Genomic DNA, 20,000 nt, shown 5'->3' with positions numbered 1-20,000 from the left:
ACACTAATGATTAACAGTCTACGACTGGAACCCTAAGTTGTTCCTGACTACATTACCTGACTACGAGTCTGTAACTGAGGCCTGTAGTTTTCCCTGGTCCTCAAGTAGAGTTTAACCTCTGACCCTTGACCTTTAGGAACTACCACGTGTTCTACTACCTGCTGGTGGGAGCGTCCAAGGAGGAGCAGAGAGAGTTCAGTCTGCTGCATCCTGAAGACTACGCATACCTACAACAGGTAAACACACACACACACACACACACACACACACACACTGAGCCCGAAGACTACGCATACCTACAACAGGTAAACACACACACACACACACACACACACACACACACACACACACACACACACTGAGCCCGAAGACTATGCATACCTACAACAGGTACACACACACACACACACACACACACACACCCACACTGAGCCCGAAGACTACGCATACCTACAACAGGTAAACACACACACACACACACACACACCCACACCTAGCCCGAAGACTACGCATACCTACAACAGGTAAACACACACACACACCCACACTGAGCCCGAAGACTACGCATACCTACAACAGGTAAACACACACAGACACACACACACACAGACACACACACCCACCCACACTGAGCCCGAAGACTACGCATACATACAACAGGTAAACACACACACACACACACACACACCCACCCACACTGAGCCTGAAGACTACGCACACCGGGGATTTGCCATCTTTTGGCCGATTTAAAAAAAAAATAAAAAAAAATAAAAAATAAAATAAAATGAAAAGCTGATAAATGAAACTGTTACTGTTGCCACAATGACCAGGTGAAAAACATCCCATTGTAAAATAATACTTTTTATTTATCGATGGAAATACATTCGACCGTCATGCTTATCGATCAATAGGTTAATTTGGATAATATAGTGTAAATAAATTGTGTTTCTTTTCATTAGTCATCATGTATCTTTATATTTGTCCAACACAACTATCACACGCACAGCATACAGAGATTTATTTTGAGAGGGATTTCTCCTAATGCTCCTCTTGCAGCTGGAGTTAAACATGCTTTTAGAAGCCCACTCATTGCACAACAATTCTAAAATGCGATTGCGTGTTAAAAACAATTGTGGTGCATGATTAAAAAAAGAGCTACTATTTTTATTTCTCAACTGGTAATTGAAGCGCACCATTCACAATTCAAGTGCAGATAACAGGAAGTATGTATTTTTAAAACATACTTATTTGTTTTGAAACCTGACTGTTTTATTTCATATTGTGAGGCATGTCTTGCTTCAAAGTAGCCTATAGGCAAAATCCCACCATGGAAACGTGGAGGTAGTTATTTTAATAAAGACGTCATTATGTGGCGCAAGAGTTTCAAGCTTGAGGAAAACTTACAATTGATTTAATTTCCACCAGTCTGCGTGCCAGTTATGATTTTCATGTGCACGTTTTCGCGGAAACAGTTTCATTTAAATAAATTTAAAAAAAATATTTGTTTCTCAAAATCGTTGGCATGTGAGCTAAACGACTACCGCCCCGTAGCACTCACTTCCGTCATCATGAAGTGCTTTGAGAGACTAGTCAAGGACCATATCACCTCCACCCTACCTGACACCCTAGACCCACTCCAATTTGCTTACCGCCCAAATAGGTCCACAGACGATGCAATCTCAACCACACTGCACACTGCCCTAACCCATCTGGACAAGAGGAATACCTATGTGAGAATGCTGTTCATTGACTACAGCTCGGCATTCAACACCATAGTTCCCTCCAAGCTCGTCATCAAGCTCGAGACCCTGGGTCTCGACCCCGCCCTGTGCAACTGGGTACTGGACTTCCTGACGGGCCGCCCCCAGGTGGTGAGGGTAGGCAACAACATCTCCTCCCCGCTGATCCTCAACACTGGGGCCCCACAAGGGTGCGTTCTGAGCCCTCTCCTGTACTCCCTGTTCACCCACGACTGCGTGGCCACGCACGCCTCCAACTCAATCATCAAGTTTGCGGACGACACAACAGTGGTAGGCTTGATTACCAACAACGACGAGACGGCCTACAGGGAGGAGGTGAGGGCCCTCGGAGTGTGGTGTCAGGAAAACAACCTCACACTCAACGTCAACAAAACTAAGGAGATGATTGTGGACTTCAGGAAACAGCAGAGGGAACACCCCCCTATCCACATCGATGGAACAGTAGTGGAGAGGGTAGCAAGTTTTAAGTTCCTCGGCATACACATCACAGACAAACTGAATTGGTCCACTCACACAGACAGCATTGTGAAGAAGGCGCAGCAGCGCCTCTTCAACCTCAGGAGGCTGAAGAAATTTGGCTTGTCACCAAAAGCACTCACAAACTTCTACAGATGCACAATCGAGAGCATCCTGGCGGGCTGTATCACCGCCTGGTACGGCAACTGCTCCGCCCTCAACCGTAAGGCTCTCCAGAGGGTGGTGAGGTCTGCACAACGCATCACCGGGGTCAAACTACCTGCCCTCCAGGACACCTACACCACCCGATGTCACAGGAAGGCCATAAAGATCATCAAGGACATCAACCACCCGAGCCACTGCCTGTTCACCCCGCTATCATCCAGAAGGCGAGGTCAGTACAGGTGCATCAAAGCTGGGACCGAGAGACTGAAAAACAGCTTCTATCTCAAGGCCATCAGACTGTTAAACAGCCACCACTAACATTGAGTGGCTGCTGCCAACACACTGACACTGACTCAACTCCAGCCACTTTAATAATGGGAATTGATGGGAAATGATGTAAATATATCACTAGCCACTTTAAACAATGCTACCTTATATAATGTTACTTACCCTACATTATTCATCTCATATGCATACGTATATACTGTACTCTATATCATCGACTGTATCCTTATGTAATACATGTATCACTAGCCACTTTAAACTATGCCACTTTGTTTACATACTCATCTCATCTGTACATACTGTACTCGATACCATCTACTGTATCTTGCCTATGCTGCTCTGTACCATCACTCATTCATATATCCTTATGTACATATTCTTTATCCCCTTACACTGTGTACAAGACAGTAGTTTTGGAATTGTTAGTTAGATTACTTGTTGGTTATTACTGCATTGTCGGAACTAGAAGCACAAGCATTTCGCTACACTCGCATTAACATCTGCTAACCATGTGTATGTGACAAATAAAATTTGATTTGATAAGATTTGATTTGATTTGATGTGGTTTAATCGTAAAAATCTGAATTAAAATGATAAGAAGCTAATGCGAGATCCCCAGCCTCCGCCATATGGACACATTCATACGCCGGGATCCATTGGCTAAAGAACTCACTGGTGTAAAAAATACTTGAAAGTACTACTTAAGTAGTTTTTTTTGGTGCTATCTGTACTATACTTTACTTTAACTTTTACTTCACTACATTCCTAAAGGAAATAATGTACTTTTTATTCCAAACATTTTCCCTGACACCCACAAGTATGTGTTACATTTTGAATGCTTAGCAGGACAGGAAAATTGTCTTATTTATCAAGAGCACATCCCTGGTCATCCCTACTGCCTCTGATCTGGAGGACTCATTAAACAGAGAACATCCCTGGTCATCCCTACTGCCTCTGATCTGGTGGACTCACTAAACAGAGAACATCCCTACTGCCTCTGATCTGATGGACTCATTAAACAGAGAACATCCCTGGTCATCCCTACTGCCTCTGATCTGATGGACTCATTAAACAGAGAACATCCCTGGTCATCCCTACTGCCTCTGATCTGGTGGACTCACTAAACAGAGAACATCCCTGGTCATCCCTACTGCCTCTGATCTGGAGGACTCACTAAACAGAGAACATCCCTGGTCATCCCTACTGCCTCTGATCTGGAGGACTCACTAAACAGAGAACATCCCTGGTCATCCCTACTGCCTCTGATCTGATGGACTCATTAAACAGAGAACATCCCTGGTCATCCCTACTGCCTCTGATCTGGTGGACTCACTAAACAGAGAACATCCCTGGTAATCCCTACTGCCTCTGATCTGGTTGACTCACTAAACAGAGAACATCCCTGGTCATCCCTACTGCCTCTGATCTGGTGGACTCATTAAACAGAGAACATCCCTGGTCATCCCTACTGCCTCTGATCTGGTGGACTCACTAAACAGAGAACATCCCTGGTCATCCCTACTGCCTCTGATCTGGTGGACTCATTAAACAGAGAACATCCCTGGTCATCCCTACTGCCTCTGATCTGATGGACTCATTAAACAGAGAACATCCCTGGTCATCCCTACTGCCCCTGATCTGGTGGACTCACTAAACAGAGAACATCCCTGGTCATCCCTACTGCCTCTGATCTGGTGGACTCACTAAACACTTAGTTTGTAAATTATGTCTGAGTGTTGGAGTGCGCCACCTGGCTGTCCATTTGTTTTTAAAAAGAAGAAAATGGTACCGCCTAGTTTGCTTAATATAAGGAGAATTAGAAATTATTTATACTTTAACTTTTGTAGTATTTTACTGGGTGATGTTCACTTTCACTTTTGGTATTCTACTTTTCTTTTAGTTAAAATGTGGTACTTTTTCCACCACTGAAAGAAGTGAGCGAATGGAACTGCTATCCAATAGGCCAATGAAGCAGTAGGCCTATAACTTCCATTGCTCTTTCACATTGAGAATAGGTGATTATCGAGGGGAGATTGTTGGAAATATTTTTCAAATAGCTTACTGTGAGGAACTATAGTTGTTTTTAAAAATGTTACCTCCTTTTAAGCCCCAATTTCGATCGTGTCTCATCGCTGCAACTTCCCAACGGGCTCGGGAGGTGAAGGTCGAGTCATGCGTCCTCCGAAATGCGTCCCGCCAAACCGCGCTTCTTAACATCCGCCGGCTTAACCCGGAAGCCCGCCGCACCAATGTGTCGGAGGAAACGCCGCTCAACTGAGGACCGAAGTCAACCCGGTCCGCCACACGGAGTTGCTAGAGCGCTATGAGCCAAGGAAAGTCTAGGCTAAGCTTTCTGGTGAACTAATTTTAATATTTGTTTTTATTTATGTATAGGCAGGAGAAATTATATAATTTTGGCAAATAAAATTCTCCCATTTACTTCCCTATTTGTCACGCCCTGACCTTAGAGATCCTTCATTCTCTATTTTGGTTAGGTCGGGGTGTGACTAGAGTGGGCATTCTAGTTTCTTTATTTCTAAGTTGGCCTGGTATGGTTCCCAATCAGAGGCAGCTGTCTATCGTTGTCTCTGATTGGGGATCATATTTAGGCAGCCTTTTCCCATCTGTTTGTTGTGGGATCTTGTTTGTGTATAGTTGCCTTGAGTACTGCATTAGCTTCACGTTTCGTTTTGCACTTTATTGTTTTCTGTGTGTTTCACTTCTAAAAAAAGATAATGGAACCAAACCACGCTGCATTTTGGTCCAATTCTTACATCAACGTTCGTGACACTATTGGACTCACCGCTATGACATTTCTCTCCTGTTATATCGGTTTTTATATCAACTTTATTTCGTTGTCCAGAAGCCAAAGGCACAATCCTACTCATATTAGCAACCCAAAGTAGTTGATACGTCTTTAGATCCTCCTAACAGAGATTTTCATCTCTGTCACATCTGGAACCGCTGTCAGGCGCGCTGTTTAGAATGGTGTTTTTCCATCAAATTGCATTTTGACAAATGTTTGAAAATTACATTTTATTGGCTGCTTCATTACATGAGTTACATGTTCTGTTAAGATGCATTACCATAATCTAAATGTGATTTCTGTCATTCTGAACAGTGTTGGTGGAGGTTCTAATGCAGTGGTTACCGAACTCGGGGTTGTAACCGCTTGTGGGGTCGGCTGATATGACAATCATTGTAATGTGGTTAACCTTAAAAATCTAAATTAAAATGATTGAACTTTACCGTGAATCATTGCGATTCAAGTGCAACATTCAAGTGCGGCCTGTCGAGTGGTGACTGAATGCTGCAGACAATGCATTCACGGGTCACTACGGAAGAGTTTTGGTTCCTGACTCAAGTCTCCTTCAGAGCAGTAAAACTCATGGTCACCTTCGCCAGCTCATGTCTGTGTGAAGCTGGATTCAGAAGTGCTCTCGTCTGCATTAAAACCAAATATCCATCCAGGTTGGAAGTGACGATAGATATATCTTTTTTTTAAATTTAACTAGGCAGAGATGAGGTGCGCACTGTTGACCACGCCCCCTGATTTTGAGAAGTTCCGACGCGACATGCATCAAACACACCCATCTCATTAGTGGGGGTGAGAAAAACGTGCTTTCAAGACAACTGAGAGCTCGGGAAAAAAACAAGGTGAAATCATGATGTCAAAGTTCCTAACTTGGAATTCCATTCAAAATGAATGCCCAATTTCAACTTCCTGCTACTCATGCCAAGAATATAAGATATGCATATTATTCATAGATTTGGATAGAAAACATAAGTTTCTAAAACTGTTTGAATCATGTCTGTGAGTATAACTTATGTAGCAGGCAAAACCCTGAGGACTAACTGTTCAGAATTATTATTATTTTTGCCTCTCTCTGTTCCCTGAATTGTTATTGCCAAGGGATATTTCTTAGGAACCTGTTTTGCTTCCACTGGATGTCACCAGTCTTTGGAATTTGGTTGAGGTTATTCCTTTGTGCAATGAAGAAGTAGGCCAACTGGGTACACTTTTGTGAGTTGCGCAAGACGTGAAAAGTGGCGCTGGTTTGTTTTCATTCCTGTATTGAACACAGATTGCCCCGTCTACAATTTGATCGATTATTAACGTTTAAAAATACCTAAAGTTGTATTACAAAACTAGTTTGAAATATTTTGGCAAAGTTTATAGGCAACTTTTGAAATATTTTGTAGTGATGTTGCGCTTTTTGTAAGCTGTTTTTTTCTGGATCAAACAAGCTTTATAAATGGACATTTTGGATATATATGGACGGAATTAATCGAACAAAAGGACCAATTGTGATGTTTATGGGACATATTGGAGTGCCAACAAAAGAAACTCGTCAAAGGTAATGCATGTTTTATATTTTATTTCAGCGATTTGTGTAGCGCCTGCAGGGTTGAAATATGCTAACTGCACCCCTGCTGGTGCAGATGGTGCAGGCTATCAGATAAAAGCTTCTTATGCTTTCGCATATAGTGATAGTTTACTATCAAATCTAATTTTATTGGTCGCATACACATATTTAGCAGATGTTATTGCGGGTGTAACACACGCTTGTGTTCCTAGCTTCAACAGTGCAGTAATATCTAACAATTCACAACAATACACACAAATCTAAAAGTAAAATAATGGAATTAAGAAATATAGAAATATTAGGATGAGCAATGTCGAAGTCCGGAGGATAAATATATATAGAATGTTTTGTTAAAATGTTTTGCAATTGACTGCCATAGCCCCAAATAAAACAAGGAAACATTGGCTGTAAATACATACTTTTTTTCACATGGTTGGGGTCATGAGAATTTTCAGATATCAAAATGGGGTTGTGGACTAAAACAGTTTGGGAACCCCTGTCCTAATGGGTTATGTACACCAATGTAAACCCAGACACACACTGAGCCTGAAAACAACACACCTCCAAGAGGTACACTGTCAGTCACAGACACACTCTCACTCACACACTCTCTCTCTCTCTCTCTCTCTTTCTCTCTCACTCACACTCTCTCCCTCTCTCTCTCTTTCTCTCACTCACTCTCTCCTCTCTCTCTCTCTCTTTCTCTCACTCACACACTCTCTCTCTCTTCTCTCACTCACACACTCTCTGTCTCTCTCTCTCTCTTTCTCTCACTCACACACTCTCTCTCTCTCCTCTCTCTCTTTCTCTCACTCACACACTCTCTCTCCTCTCTCTCTCTTTCTCTCACTCACACACTCTCTCTCCTCTCTCTCTTTCTCTCACTCACACACTCTCTCTCTCTCCTCTCTCTCTTTCTCTCACTCACACTCTCTCTCTCCTCTCTCTCTTTCTCTCACTCACACACTCTCTCTCCTCTCTCTCTTTCTCTCACTCACACACTCTCTCCTCTCTCTCTTTCTCTCACTCACACTCTCTCCTCTCTCTCTCTTTCTCTCACTCACTCTCTCCTCTCTCTCTCTCTTTCTCTCACTCACACACTCTCTCTCTCTTTCTCTCACTCACACACTCTCTGTCCTCTCTCTCTCTTTCTCTCACTCACACACTCTGTCCTCTCTCCTCTCTCTCTCTTTCTCTCACTCACACACTCTCTCTCCTCTCTCTCTCTTTTCTCTCTCCACTCCACACACTCTCTCCTCCTCTCTCTCTCTCTCTCTCTCTTTCTCTCACTCACACACTCTTCTCTCCTCTCTCTCTTTCCTCTCACTCACACACTCTCTCTCCTCTCTCTCTCTTTCTCTCACTAACACTCCTCCTCTCTCTCTCTTTTCTCTCACTCACACACTCTCTCCTCTCTCTCTCTTTCTCTCACTCACACACTCCTCTCTCCTCTCTCTCTCTTTCCTCTCACTCACATCTCTCTCTCTCTCTCTCTCTTCTCTCCTCCGCTCTCCTCTCTCTCCTCTCTCTCTTTCTCTCACTCACACACTCTCTCTCCTCTCTCTCTCTTTCTCTCACTCACACACTCTCTCTCCTCTCTCTCTCTTTCTCTCACTCACACACTCTCTCTCTCTCCTCTCTCTTTCTCTCACTCACACACTCTCTCTCCTCTCTCTCTCTCTCTCTCTCTTTCTCTCACTCACACTCTCTCTCTCCTCTCTCTCTTCTCTCACTCACACACTCTCTCTCCTCTCTCTCTCTTTCTCTCACTAACTCCTCCTCCCTCTCTCTCTCTTTCTCTCACTCACACTCTCTCCTCTCTCTCTCTTTCTCTCACTCACACACTCTCTCCTCTCTCTCTCTTTCTCTCACTCACACACTCTCTCTCCTCTCTCTCTCTTTCTCTCACTCACACTCTCTCTCTCTCTTTCTCTCACTCACCCACTCTCTCTCCTCTCTCTCTCTTTCTCTCACTCACACACTCTCTCTCTCTCTCTCTTTCTCTCACTCACACACTCTCTCTCTCTCTCTCTCTTTCTCTCACTCACACACTCTCTCCTCTCTCTCTCTCTCTTTCTCTCACTCACACACTCTCTCTCCTCTCTCTCTCTCTCTCTCTTTCTCTCACTCACACACTCTCTCTCCTCTCTCTCTCTTTCTCTCACTCACACACTCTCTCTCTCTCTCTCTTTTCTCTCACTCACACACTCTCTCCTCTCTCTCTCTTTCTCTCACTCACACACTCTCTCCTCTCTCTCTCTTTCTCTCACTCACACTCTCTCTCTCTCTCTCTCTCTTTCTCTCACTCACACACTCTCTCCTCTCTCTCTCTTTCTCTCACTCACACACTCTCTCTCTCTCTCTCACTCACACACTCTCTCTCCTCTCTCTCTCTCTCTCTTTTCTCTCACTCACACACTCTCTCTCCTCTCTCTCTCTTTCTCTCACTCACACACTCTCTCCTCTCTCTCTCTTTCTCTCACTCACACACTCTCTCTCACTCTCTCTCTTTCTCTCACTCACACTCTCTCTCTCTCTCTCTCTCTTTCTCTCACTCACACACTCTCTCCTCTCTCTCTCTTTCTCTCACTCACACACTCTCTCTCCTCTCTCCTTCTCTCTCTCTTTCTCTCACTCACACTCTCTCCTCTCTCTCTCTCTCTTTCTCTCACTCACACACTCTCTCTCCTCTCTCTCTCTTTCTCTCACTCACACACTCTCTCCTCTCTCTCTCTTTCTCTCACTCACACACTCTCTCCTCTCTCTCTCTCTCTTTCTCTCACTCACACACTCTCTCCTCTCTCTCTCTCTTTCTCTCACTCACACACTCTCTCCTCTCTCTCTCTTTCTCTCACTCACACACTCTCTCTCCTCTCTCTCTCTCTCTCTTTCTCTCACTCACACTCTCTCTCTCTCTCTCTCTCTTTCTCTCACTCACACACTTTCTCTCCTCTCTCTCTCTTTCTCTCACTCACACACTCTCTCCTCTCTCTCTCTTTCTCTCACTCACACACTCTCTCCTCTCTCTCTCTCTCTTTCTCTCACTCACACACTCTCTCCTCTCTCTCTCTCTTTCTCTCACTCACACACTCTCTCTCCTCTCTCTCTCTCTTTCTCTCACTCACACACTCTCTCTCCTCTCTCTCTCTTTCTCTCACTCACACACTCTCTCTCCTCTCTCTCTCTTTCTCTCACTCACACACTCTCTCTCCTCTCTCTCTCTTTCTCTCACTCACACACTCTCTCTCCTCTCTCTCTCTTTCTCTCACTCACACTCTCTCCTCTCTCTCTCTCTCTTTCTCTCACTCACACACTCTCTCCTCTCTCATGCTCTCCTCTCTCTCTATTTCTCTCTCACACACTCACTTTCTCTCTCTTGCTCTGTATCACTTTGCAGGAGGACTTTAATTTAGAAGATGCTGAGGACCTCAGGCGTGAGTTCAAGAGGCTTCATCAGGCCATGGAGATGGTGGGATTCCTGGTCCCCACCAAGAAACAGTACGTATGGCTACTGTAGGGTTACAGATCGAGGGAGAATGAGAGATAGAGATGGAGAGGTGGACAGAGAGAGAGCGACAGAAGAGAACGAAATATCCCTAAAAAAGCTATTTATCATAGCTCAGAAACCTTACCTCAATGTCTTTAGCCTTGATCTGATCGTTTTCCTGAAGAGTTGGTGTCATACCTCGTGGCTCATGGAACTAAAACAGTACGCCTGTAACAGCAGACAACTATCCAGTAATTCCTCCTCTCTCTCCCATTAGCCGCAGCAGGTTAGAGCTGGTCAGACGTAGCAGGGGGAAATGCAGAGAGCATTACAGTAGCGGGAATCTGATGTTGACCTCGGGGCCTGGCATGTGTAGGAGAGAGAACCAGTATAACCCAGTAACTCACCTGTTAGAGGTATAACTCAGTTACTCACCTGTTAGAGGTATATCTCTAGTATAACTCAGTTACTCACCTGTTAGAGGTATAACCCAGTTACTCACCTGTTAGAGGTATATCTCTAGTATAACTCAGTTACTCAGCTGTTAGAGGTATATCTCTAGTATAACTCAGTTACTCACCTGTTAGAGGTATGACTCAGTTACTCACCTGTTAGAGGTATATCTCTAGTATAACTCAGATACTCACCTGTTAGAGGTATAACACAGTTACTGACCTGTTAGAGGTATATCTCTAGTATAACCCAGTTACTCAGCTGTTAGAGGTATATCTCTAGTATAACTCAGTTACTCACCTGTTAGAGGTATATCTCTAGTATAACCCAGTTACTCACCTGTTAGAGGTATATCTCTAGTATAACCCAATTACTCACCTGTTAGAGGTATATCAATTGTATAACTCAGTTACTCACCTGTTAGAGGTATAACCCGGTTACTCACCTGTTAGAGGTATATCTCTAGTATAACTCAGTTACTCACCTGTTAGAGGTATAACCCGGTTACTCACCTGTTAGAGGTATATCTCTAGTATAACTCAGTTACTCACCTGTTAGAGGTATAACCCGGTTACTCACCTGTTAGAGGTATATCTCTAGTATAACTCAGTTACTCACCTGTTAGAGGTATAACCCTTTTACTCACCTGTTAGAGGTATAACTCAGTTACTCACCTGTTAGAGGTATATCTCTAGTATAACTCAGTTACTCACCTGTTAGAGGTATAACTCAGTTACTCACCTGTTAGAGGTATATCTCTAGTATAACTCAGTTACTCACCTGTTAGAGGTATATCTCTAGTATAACTCAGTTACTCACCTGTTAGAGGTATATCTCTAGTATAACTCAGTTACTCACCTGTTAGAGGTGTATCTCTAGTATAACTCAGTTACTCACCTGTTAGAGGTATATCTCTAGTATAACTCAGTTACTCACCTGTTAGAGGTATAACTCAGTTACTCACCTGTTAGAGGTATATCTCTAATATAACTCAGTTACTCACCTATTAGAGGTATATCTCTAGTATAACTTAGATACTCACCTGTTAGAGGTGTATCTCTAGTATAACTCAATTACTCACCTGTTAGAGGTATAACCCTTTTACTCACCTGTTAGAGGTATAACTCAGTTACTCACCTGTTAGAGGTATATCTCTAGTATAACTCAGTTACTCACCTGTTAGAGGTGTATCTCTAGAATAACTCAGTTACTCACCTGTTAGAGGTGTATCTCTAGTATAACTCAGTTACTCACCTGTTAGAGGTATAACCCTTTTACTCACCTGTTAGAGGTATAACTCAGTTACTCACCTGTTAGAGGTATATCTCTAGTATAACTCAGTTACTCACCTGTTAGAGGTATAACTCAGTTACTCACCTGTTAGAGGTATATCTCTAGTATAACTCAGTTACTCACCTGTTAGAGGTATAACTCAGTTACTCACCTGTTAGAGGTATATCTCTAGTATAACTCAGTTACTCACCTGTTAGAGGTATATCTCTAGTATAACTCAGTTACTCACCTGTTAGAGGTATAACTCAGTTACTCACCTGTTAGAGGTATATCTCTAGAATAACTCAGTTACTCACCTGTTAGAGGTATATCTCTAATATAACTCAGTTACTCACCTGTTAGAGGTATAACTCAGTTACTCACCTGTTAGAGGTATATCTCTAGTATAACTCAGTTACTCACCTGTTAGAGGTGTATCTCTAGTATAACTCAATTACTCACCCCTTAGAGGTATATCTCTAGTATAACTCAGTTACTCACCTGTTAGAGGTATAACCCGGTTACTCACCTGTTAGAGGTATATCTCTAGTATAACTCAGTTACTCACCTGGTAGAGGTATAACCCGGTTACTCACCTGTTAGAGGTATAACTCAGTTACTCACCTGTTAGAGGTATATCTCTAGTATAACTCAGTTACTCACCTGTTAGAGGTATAACCCTTTTACTCACCTGTTAGAGGTATAACTCAGTTACTCACCTGTTAGAGGTATATCTCTAGTATAACTCAGTTACTCACCTGTTAGAGGTATAACTCAGTTACTCACCTGTTAGAGGTATATCTCTAGTATAACTCAGTTACTCACCTGTTAGAGGTATAACTCAGTTACTCACCTGTTAGAGGTATATCTCTAGTATAACTCAGTTACTCACCTGTTAGAGGTATATCTCTAGTATAACTCAGTTACTCACCTGTTAGAGGTATAACTCAGTTACTCACCTGTTAGAGGTATATCTCTAGTATAACTCAGTTACTCACCTGTTAGAGGTGTATCTCTAGTATAACTCAATTACTCACCCCTTAGAGGTATATCTCTAGTATAACTCAGTTACTCACCTGTTAGAGGTATATCTCTAGTATAACTCAGTTACTCACCTGGTAGAGGTATAACCCGGTTACTCACCTGTTAGAGGTATAACTCAGTTACTCACCTGTTAGAGGTATATCTCTAGTATAACTCAGTTACTCACCTGTTAGAGGTATAACCCTTTTACTCACCTGTTAGAGGTATAACTCAGTTACTCACCTGTTAGAGGTATATCTCTAGTATAACTCAGTTACTCACCTGTTAGAGGTATAACTCAGTTACTCACCTGTTAGAGGTATATCTCTAGTATAACTCAGTTACTCACCTGTTAGAGGTATAACTCAGTTACTCACCTGTTAGAGGTATATCTCTAGTATAACTCAGTTACTCACCTGTTAGAGGTATATCTCTAGTATAACTCAGTTACTCACCTGTTAGAGGTATAACTCAGTTACTCACCTGTTAGAGGTATATCTCTAGTATAACTCAGTTACTCACCTGTTAGAGGTATAACCCTTTTACTCACCTGTTAGAGGTATAACTCAGTTACTCACCTGTTAGAGGTATATCTCTAGTATAACTCAGTTACTCACCTGTTAGAGGTATAACTCAGTTACTCACCTGTTAGAGGTATATCTCTAGTATAACTCAGTTACTCACCTGTTAGAGGTATAACTCAGTTACTCACCTGTTAGAGGTATATCTCTAGTATAACTCAGTTACTCACCTGTTAGAGGTATATCTCTAGTATAACTCAGTTACTCACCTGTTAGAGGTATAACCCAGTTACTCACCTGTTAGAGGTATATCTCTAATATAACTCAGTTACTCACCTGTTAGAGTTGTATCTCTAGTATAACCCAGTTACTCACCTGTTAGAGGTATATCTCTAGTATAACCCAGTTACTCACCTGTTAGAGGTATATCTCTAGTATAACTCAGTTACTCACCTGTTAGAGGTATATATATCTCTAGTATAACTCAGTTACTCACCTGTTAGAGGTGTATCTTTATGTAATTATATTCTAGCTTCTGACTACCATTAATGTGATGACTATTATTTTATCAAATCAATTAACTATTGTTTTTAATTATTACGAGATTAAATTAATCATGGAACAATTAACTCATTAGCAATCTTGGGGCACCACGGAAAAAGTTTGTTTTAATAAGTTACCGTTTTCCGAATTAACTCTGAATATATCGTTATCCTATTAGTTATCCATCCATTATTTTTACCTCGTATCAGTCTCATTCTGAACGTTGTTGACTTCAAATCTGCACCCTAGTCTAAATGATGATTCAGCAATACACATTGGATTCATTATTTATTACCTAATTAACTAAATAATCACACAGAAATACATAAACACACACTCAGGATAGATTATATGTTGATTACTAACATAATGTGATAAAAAGTCCCTAGTGGACCAACCCGATATGATGGCTTGGTACACAATGAAAAGGGAGAGGGAAAGACAGAGTCAACTTATTGTACATACATGTGGAAGCTATGCTCATGGGAATATGAATACTTTGCATATGAATGACCGCTCATTGAAAAATAATTGCCATGTGTATATATATATTTACGCGTGTATGTCTTTGTCATCTCTCTGTTGAAATCACCCGGTCCGTCTGTGGAGAGTAGTTCGACAAAGTCTCTGATTGTGTAAGTCTCTGGTTGTCCACCAGAGGTCACAATGTCCTCAGTTGTAGAAGTAGGCTTTCTTTGTTCAGGCAAGTGTTCGTTAGAATGGATATATCAGATGTTCCAAAGGTTGTTTGAAAAGATCTTCCTGGTGTCTTTGGTCAAAGTTCTAGACTACTTTACATGCAGAGCTGCAGGCGGTGCATGTCCTAGTCTAGTCTTCTTCACTCGTCGAGTTTCAGAGGGGTCTTGTAGTTTTAGACCATGTATTCAGCTCACTCTGCACGTATACTGGTCTAGCAGTTTTAAACCATTTTACACACCAGTAGCAACCCAGCAATGTACTGGTCTATATTTAAATTGCAACCATTTCAAAGTGTAGCCACCACTGCACGATTTCTGGTTTCTATGGTTGATTATTCAGGGTCTAGCTAGAACCACTCCACCACCCGGCATCAAGCCGGCATGTTTTGTTCTAATGAAAACTTCATTAGCAGTCCTTTTATGCCCTTTCTTTGGAGGACGGTTCCATCACGTTGTCACAATGTTTGTGCTCACGTGGGCGTGGTCACTGACTTGAAAAACAATTATCTAATTTAGAAGGCTAAAATAACATTTCATCTTCTCACAAATAGTTTCATATTTAATCATATCAGTTCCACAACATTTAGATGTAAATCTGATAACTGGGGCGTATACATTTGTGGAGTTACTGTTATTTAGTTATACCGTCCTTAACCTCTGGGATATTTTCACTGGCCAAAATCCAGTGAAAATACAGAGCGCCAAATTCAAACAAATTACTATTAAACTTTCATGAAATCACACTTGCAAGATACCAAATTAAAGCTACACTTGTTGTGAATCCAGCCAACATGTCAGATTTCAAAAAGGCTTTTCGGCGAAAGCAAACAATGCTATTATCTGAGGATAGCACCCCAGTAAACAAAGAGAGAAAATAATATTTCAACCCTGCAGGCCCGACACAAAACGCAAAAATAAAGATCTATTTCATGCCTTACCTTTGACGAGCTTCTTCTGTTGGCACTCCAATATGTCCCTTAAACATAATTTGGCGCGTTTGATCCAGAAAAAACACTGGTTCCAAGTCACGTAACATGACTACAAAATGTCTCATAAGTTACCTGTACGCTTTGTTCAAACATGTCAAACTACTTTCCTAATACAACTTTTTTTTAACATAAATAATCAATCAAATTGAAGACGAGATGATCTGTGTTCAATACCGGAGGGAAACAAAGTGGAGCCAGCTTTTCAGGTCACGCGCCTCTAACAAAGAGTACACTAGACTCGAGCCTCTTTCTGACCAGTGTTACTTCAACCAATTTCTAAAGACTGTTACCTCAACCAATTTCTAAAGACTGTTGACATCCAGTGGAAGCGTTAGGAACTGCAGCAAAGTCCATTCAAAATCTGGATTCCCAATGAAAACCCATTGAAAAGTGAGTGACCTCGGGGTTGTGCCTGCCAAATAAGTTATGTTATACTCACAGACATGATTCAAACAGTTTTCGAAACTTCAGAGTGTTTTCTATCCAAATCTACTAATAATATGCATATCTTAGCTTCTGGGTCTGAGTAGCGGGCCGTTTACTTTGGACACACTTTTCATCCGGATGTGAAAATACTGCACCCTGTCCCAAAGAAGTTAACGATATCACAAAACAACAACTGATTTTACATGATTATTGTTTGAAGCCCCACCATCCATTTCTCACATAATTTACGTGCAAAATATTGTTTCAATGTCCAACCTTTTGATGTTAAAGTTTTGGGGCAGAGTCTCTCTCTCTCTCTCTACACACAAAGGATTTTTGTGTGTAGTGCAGTGCAGTGCAGACAGAGAGTTTACGACCGGTCATTAAAGTCATAGGACCGGGCCACTCCCCTCAACCTTCCTCTCTGGTGGGAGAGAGGGGGGGGGTTCTCTTTGATCCTCACCCAAGTGGGAAATTCATGACACTCGTAAACCATTATGTTTTGCGTGAATGAATGTCCTGTATGTATGGTACCCTAGAAATGAGGATGATTTAGTAACCTATACCACTACCCAGTAGGGATTCAAATTATCCCGAAAATCTACCAAGTTTCAATACACGAAATAATTGATAATTATACCGAGAGTTCTTGGAAATACCCCCCAAAATCGTAAGTGCCCTTTTTTAAAGTGTTTAAAACAAAGAAATGGTCACTATGCCAGGGTTCTCTCCAAATAAGAAGGGTGCTGCGCCTCCTTGTCGGCTTGGCTGCCCCACCATCTTAAGAGTTCAGACAAAATTAAACTGACATTTAGTAATGATAGAGTAACTATCTCTGATCGGCAATGACATTGTTGTGAATTTTGGAAAAGGACGTTCCAATTTTTTTTTTGCGTTATTATGTTCCTCAGCCTGCTGCTGAAATGCGCAGAATTAATTATTTCGACACAGAGGACGCACAGAACGCACCCAGTATAGCATTGTTGAGTCATACAAACTTTATAACAGCAGTCAAACAATAGTTAAATGACCAAAGTAGCTTAGCTTGCCAGATAACCTCCTTCAACAAATGACAGAATATCTCCTATTTTGCAACATCTAGTTGAGGATTATACAGACAGCAGATCGGCTCATGAATAACGGGGAGATGAAGAGAGGAAATAGTTTCAATATCAAAGTATCTTACCAGGGGCCAACTCTGTTTAAAGAAAGATCCATATCTAACCTTCTCTACTGAAGTACGAGACAGTGCAGAGAAGTGGGGGAAATGGTATTGCGATATTTTGACATGCATTTAGCGATTTACATAATAAAGTTAGGCATTTTCCTGCGAGACAGGAGTCAGGACTTTGGCTTTCAATGGGATTGGGACTGGATAGGAAAATAGCCTCCTATGACAGGAGAAGATAGAATTTTCCCTCGTGCCTCTCTGAATTGTTAACAGACTTCATGTCTGTGACAGATCTCTGTGTAGTGAATTATGCATATAGGCCTGTCCAATGTGTGACCGTCTGAAGAGTCATAATGACAGCTCAGAGAAACACATTATTTTATAGGCTATACTGTAAGGGTTTCCTGTAGGGTTTATTTACTGTATTTGCATCGCGTGTGCAGTCCGGTGGTGTCAATTATGCTTCTGCTTTGAATTTATGGCCACTGTGTGTGAAGTAAATACGCTAGGCTAAAGGTTTCCATGACAACCTGCTTGCATAATGTGCTTTGTTTATTTGTAGCAAATTTTGGGGGTGTGTGGAATTGCATTAGTGTGACATTGGGGGGCTAATTAGGTCATTTCCCAGGTCTTGTCATTTTACATTTTTTCAGGAAATGTGAAGAGTGTTCCCGGGACAGTCTCAGGATCCCGGTTACCCATGTTAATCATTACTAGCCAGTGAGAGCAGTAAATACAATGGTATTGTGTCTTGTATGTTGTTGTGCAGCCTATGCTCTGTAATCCTGGGCACGTATTCACAAAGACTTTCAGAGCAGGACTGCTGATCATTATTATTTAAAAGGCAAAACAGATCGTAGATCAGCGTTCCTACTCTGTCATGCTTTGTAAATATGGGCCCAGGTGTATTGCGCAGCCCAGGTGTATTGCGCAGACCAGGTGTATTGCGCAGCCCAGGTGTATTGCGCAGCCCAGGTGTATTGCGCAGCCCAGGTGTATTGCGCAGCCCAGGTGTATTGCGCAGCCCAGGTGTATTGCGCAGCCCAGGTGTATTGCGCAGCCCAGGTGTATTGCGCAGACCAGGTGTATTGCGCAGACCAGGTGTATTGCGCAGACCAGGTGTATTGCGCAGACCAGGTGTATTGCGCAGACCAGGTGTATTGCGCAGACCAGGTGTATTGCGCAGACCAGGTGTATTGCGCAGACCAGGTGTATTGCGCAGACCAGGTGTATTGCGCAGACCAGGTGTATTGCGCAGCCCAGGTGTTTTGCGCAGCCCAGGTGTATTGCACAGCCCAGGTGTATAGTGACCTAACTGTGTGTTACTTTTAGGATCTTCTCTGTGCTCTCTGCCATCCTGTACCTGGGCAACGTGACGTACAGCCAATCAGAAGACGGCCAGGGGCTGGAGGCGGGGCCAGCAGATGTCCTCTATACCCTGTCTGACCTCCTGGAGGTAGAGCAATACATCTAGTTATTTTGCTGATGGATTTTGAGTATTGTCTATTTATGACTATTTCAAATTGTCAAATAATTAATTCAGCATTAGCTGTTATTGATACTACATAATGGCGCCTTATTGAATTTGAAAATAAACCATTCTCAATCAATCAATATATTTGTCTCGTCTGCTCAAGCTAGAGCAATCAGTCAATCAATATCTTCATTATATCACCTGTTCAAGCTAAAGGACCACCTGTACACAGTCTGCTCTGTTCCTATAGGTCAAACAGCTGACAGTCTGCTCTGTTCCTATAGGTCAAACCGCTGACAGTCTGCTCTGTTCCTATAGGTCAAACAGCTGACAGTCTGCTCTGTTCCTATAGGTCAAACAGCTGACAGTCTGCTCTGTTCCTATAGGTCAAACCGCTGACAGTCTGCTCTGTTCCTATAGGTCAAACAGCTGACAGTCTGCTCTGTTCCTATAGGTCAAACCGCTGACAGTCTGCTCTGTTCCTATAGGTCAAACAGCTGACAGTCTGCTCTGTTCCTATAGGTCAAACAGGAGTTGCTGGTGGAGGCTTTGACGAAGAGGAAACTAATGATGGCCAACAACACCGTAGTTCTACACTACACTCTCGATGAGGTAGGGGTTCTAACATCACATGACAGGGGAAACTTCAATCTGTTGCTATAGCTACCACCTGAAGATTTTTGACATGCCATTTAGCAGAGACTTTTATCCAAACTGACTTAGTCATGGGGGATACACTCAGGTCATGTATGGGCAAAGAAACTTGGACTTATGCGGCTCTTGTTGGCTTGGCAGACCTATTTGTGGTGTTATCCTATAGGCCTTAAGTATTTAGATTGTCCTTCCTAGGCTGTAACTATGTTGTTGTTGTTGTTGTTGTCCTTCCTAGGCTGTAACTATGTTGTTGTTG

General features: G+C 42.3%; 1 protein-coding gene across 3 annotated transcripts in view; it reads left to right on the top strand.

Moving 5' to 3' along the window:
- Positions 1-20,000, top strand: part of LOC110530783 (unconventional myosin-IXb) — an 85,216-nt gene that overhangs the window by 28,134 nt on the left and 37,082 nt on the right. For all 3 annotated transcript variants that reach the window (XM_090182862.1, XM_090182863.1, XM_090182861.1), the window contains 4 exons: positions 137-236; positions 10,431-10,531; positions 18,949-19,072; positions 19,613-19,702. In XM_090182862.1, coding sequence (XP_090038988.1) covers positions 137-236; positions 10,431-10,531; positions 18,949-19,072; positions 19,613-19,702 — 415 coding nt within the window. The remainder of the gene's footprint in view (positions 1-136; positions 237-10,430; positions 10,532-18,948; positions 19,073-19,612; positions 19,703-20,000) is intronic.

This window comes from Oncorhynchus mykiss, chromosome 8 (assembly GCF_057628025.1).
Source record: "Oncorhynchus mykiss isolate SJ-2025 chromosome 8, ASM5762802v1, whole genome shotgun sequence".
Taxonomy (NCBI): Eukaryota; Metazoa; Chordata; class Actinopteri; order Salmoniformes; family Salmonidae; genus Oncorhynchus; species Oncorhynchus mykiss.
This window is presented reverse-complemented; position numbering and strand designations above follow the sequence as displayed.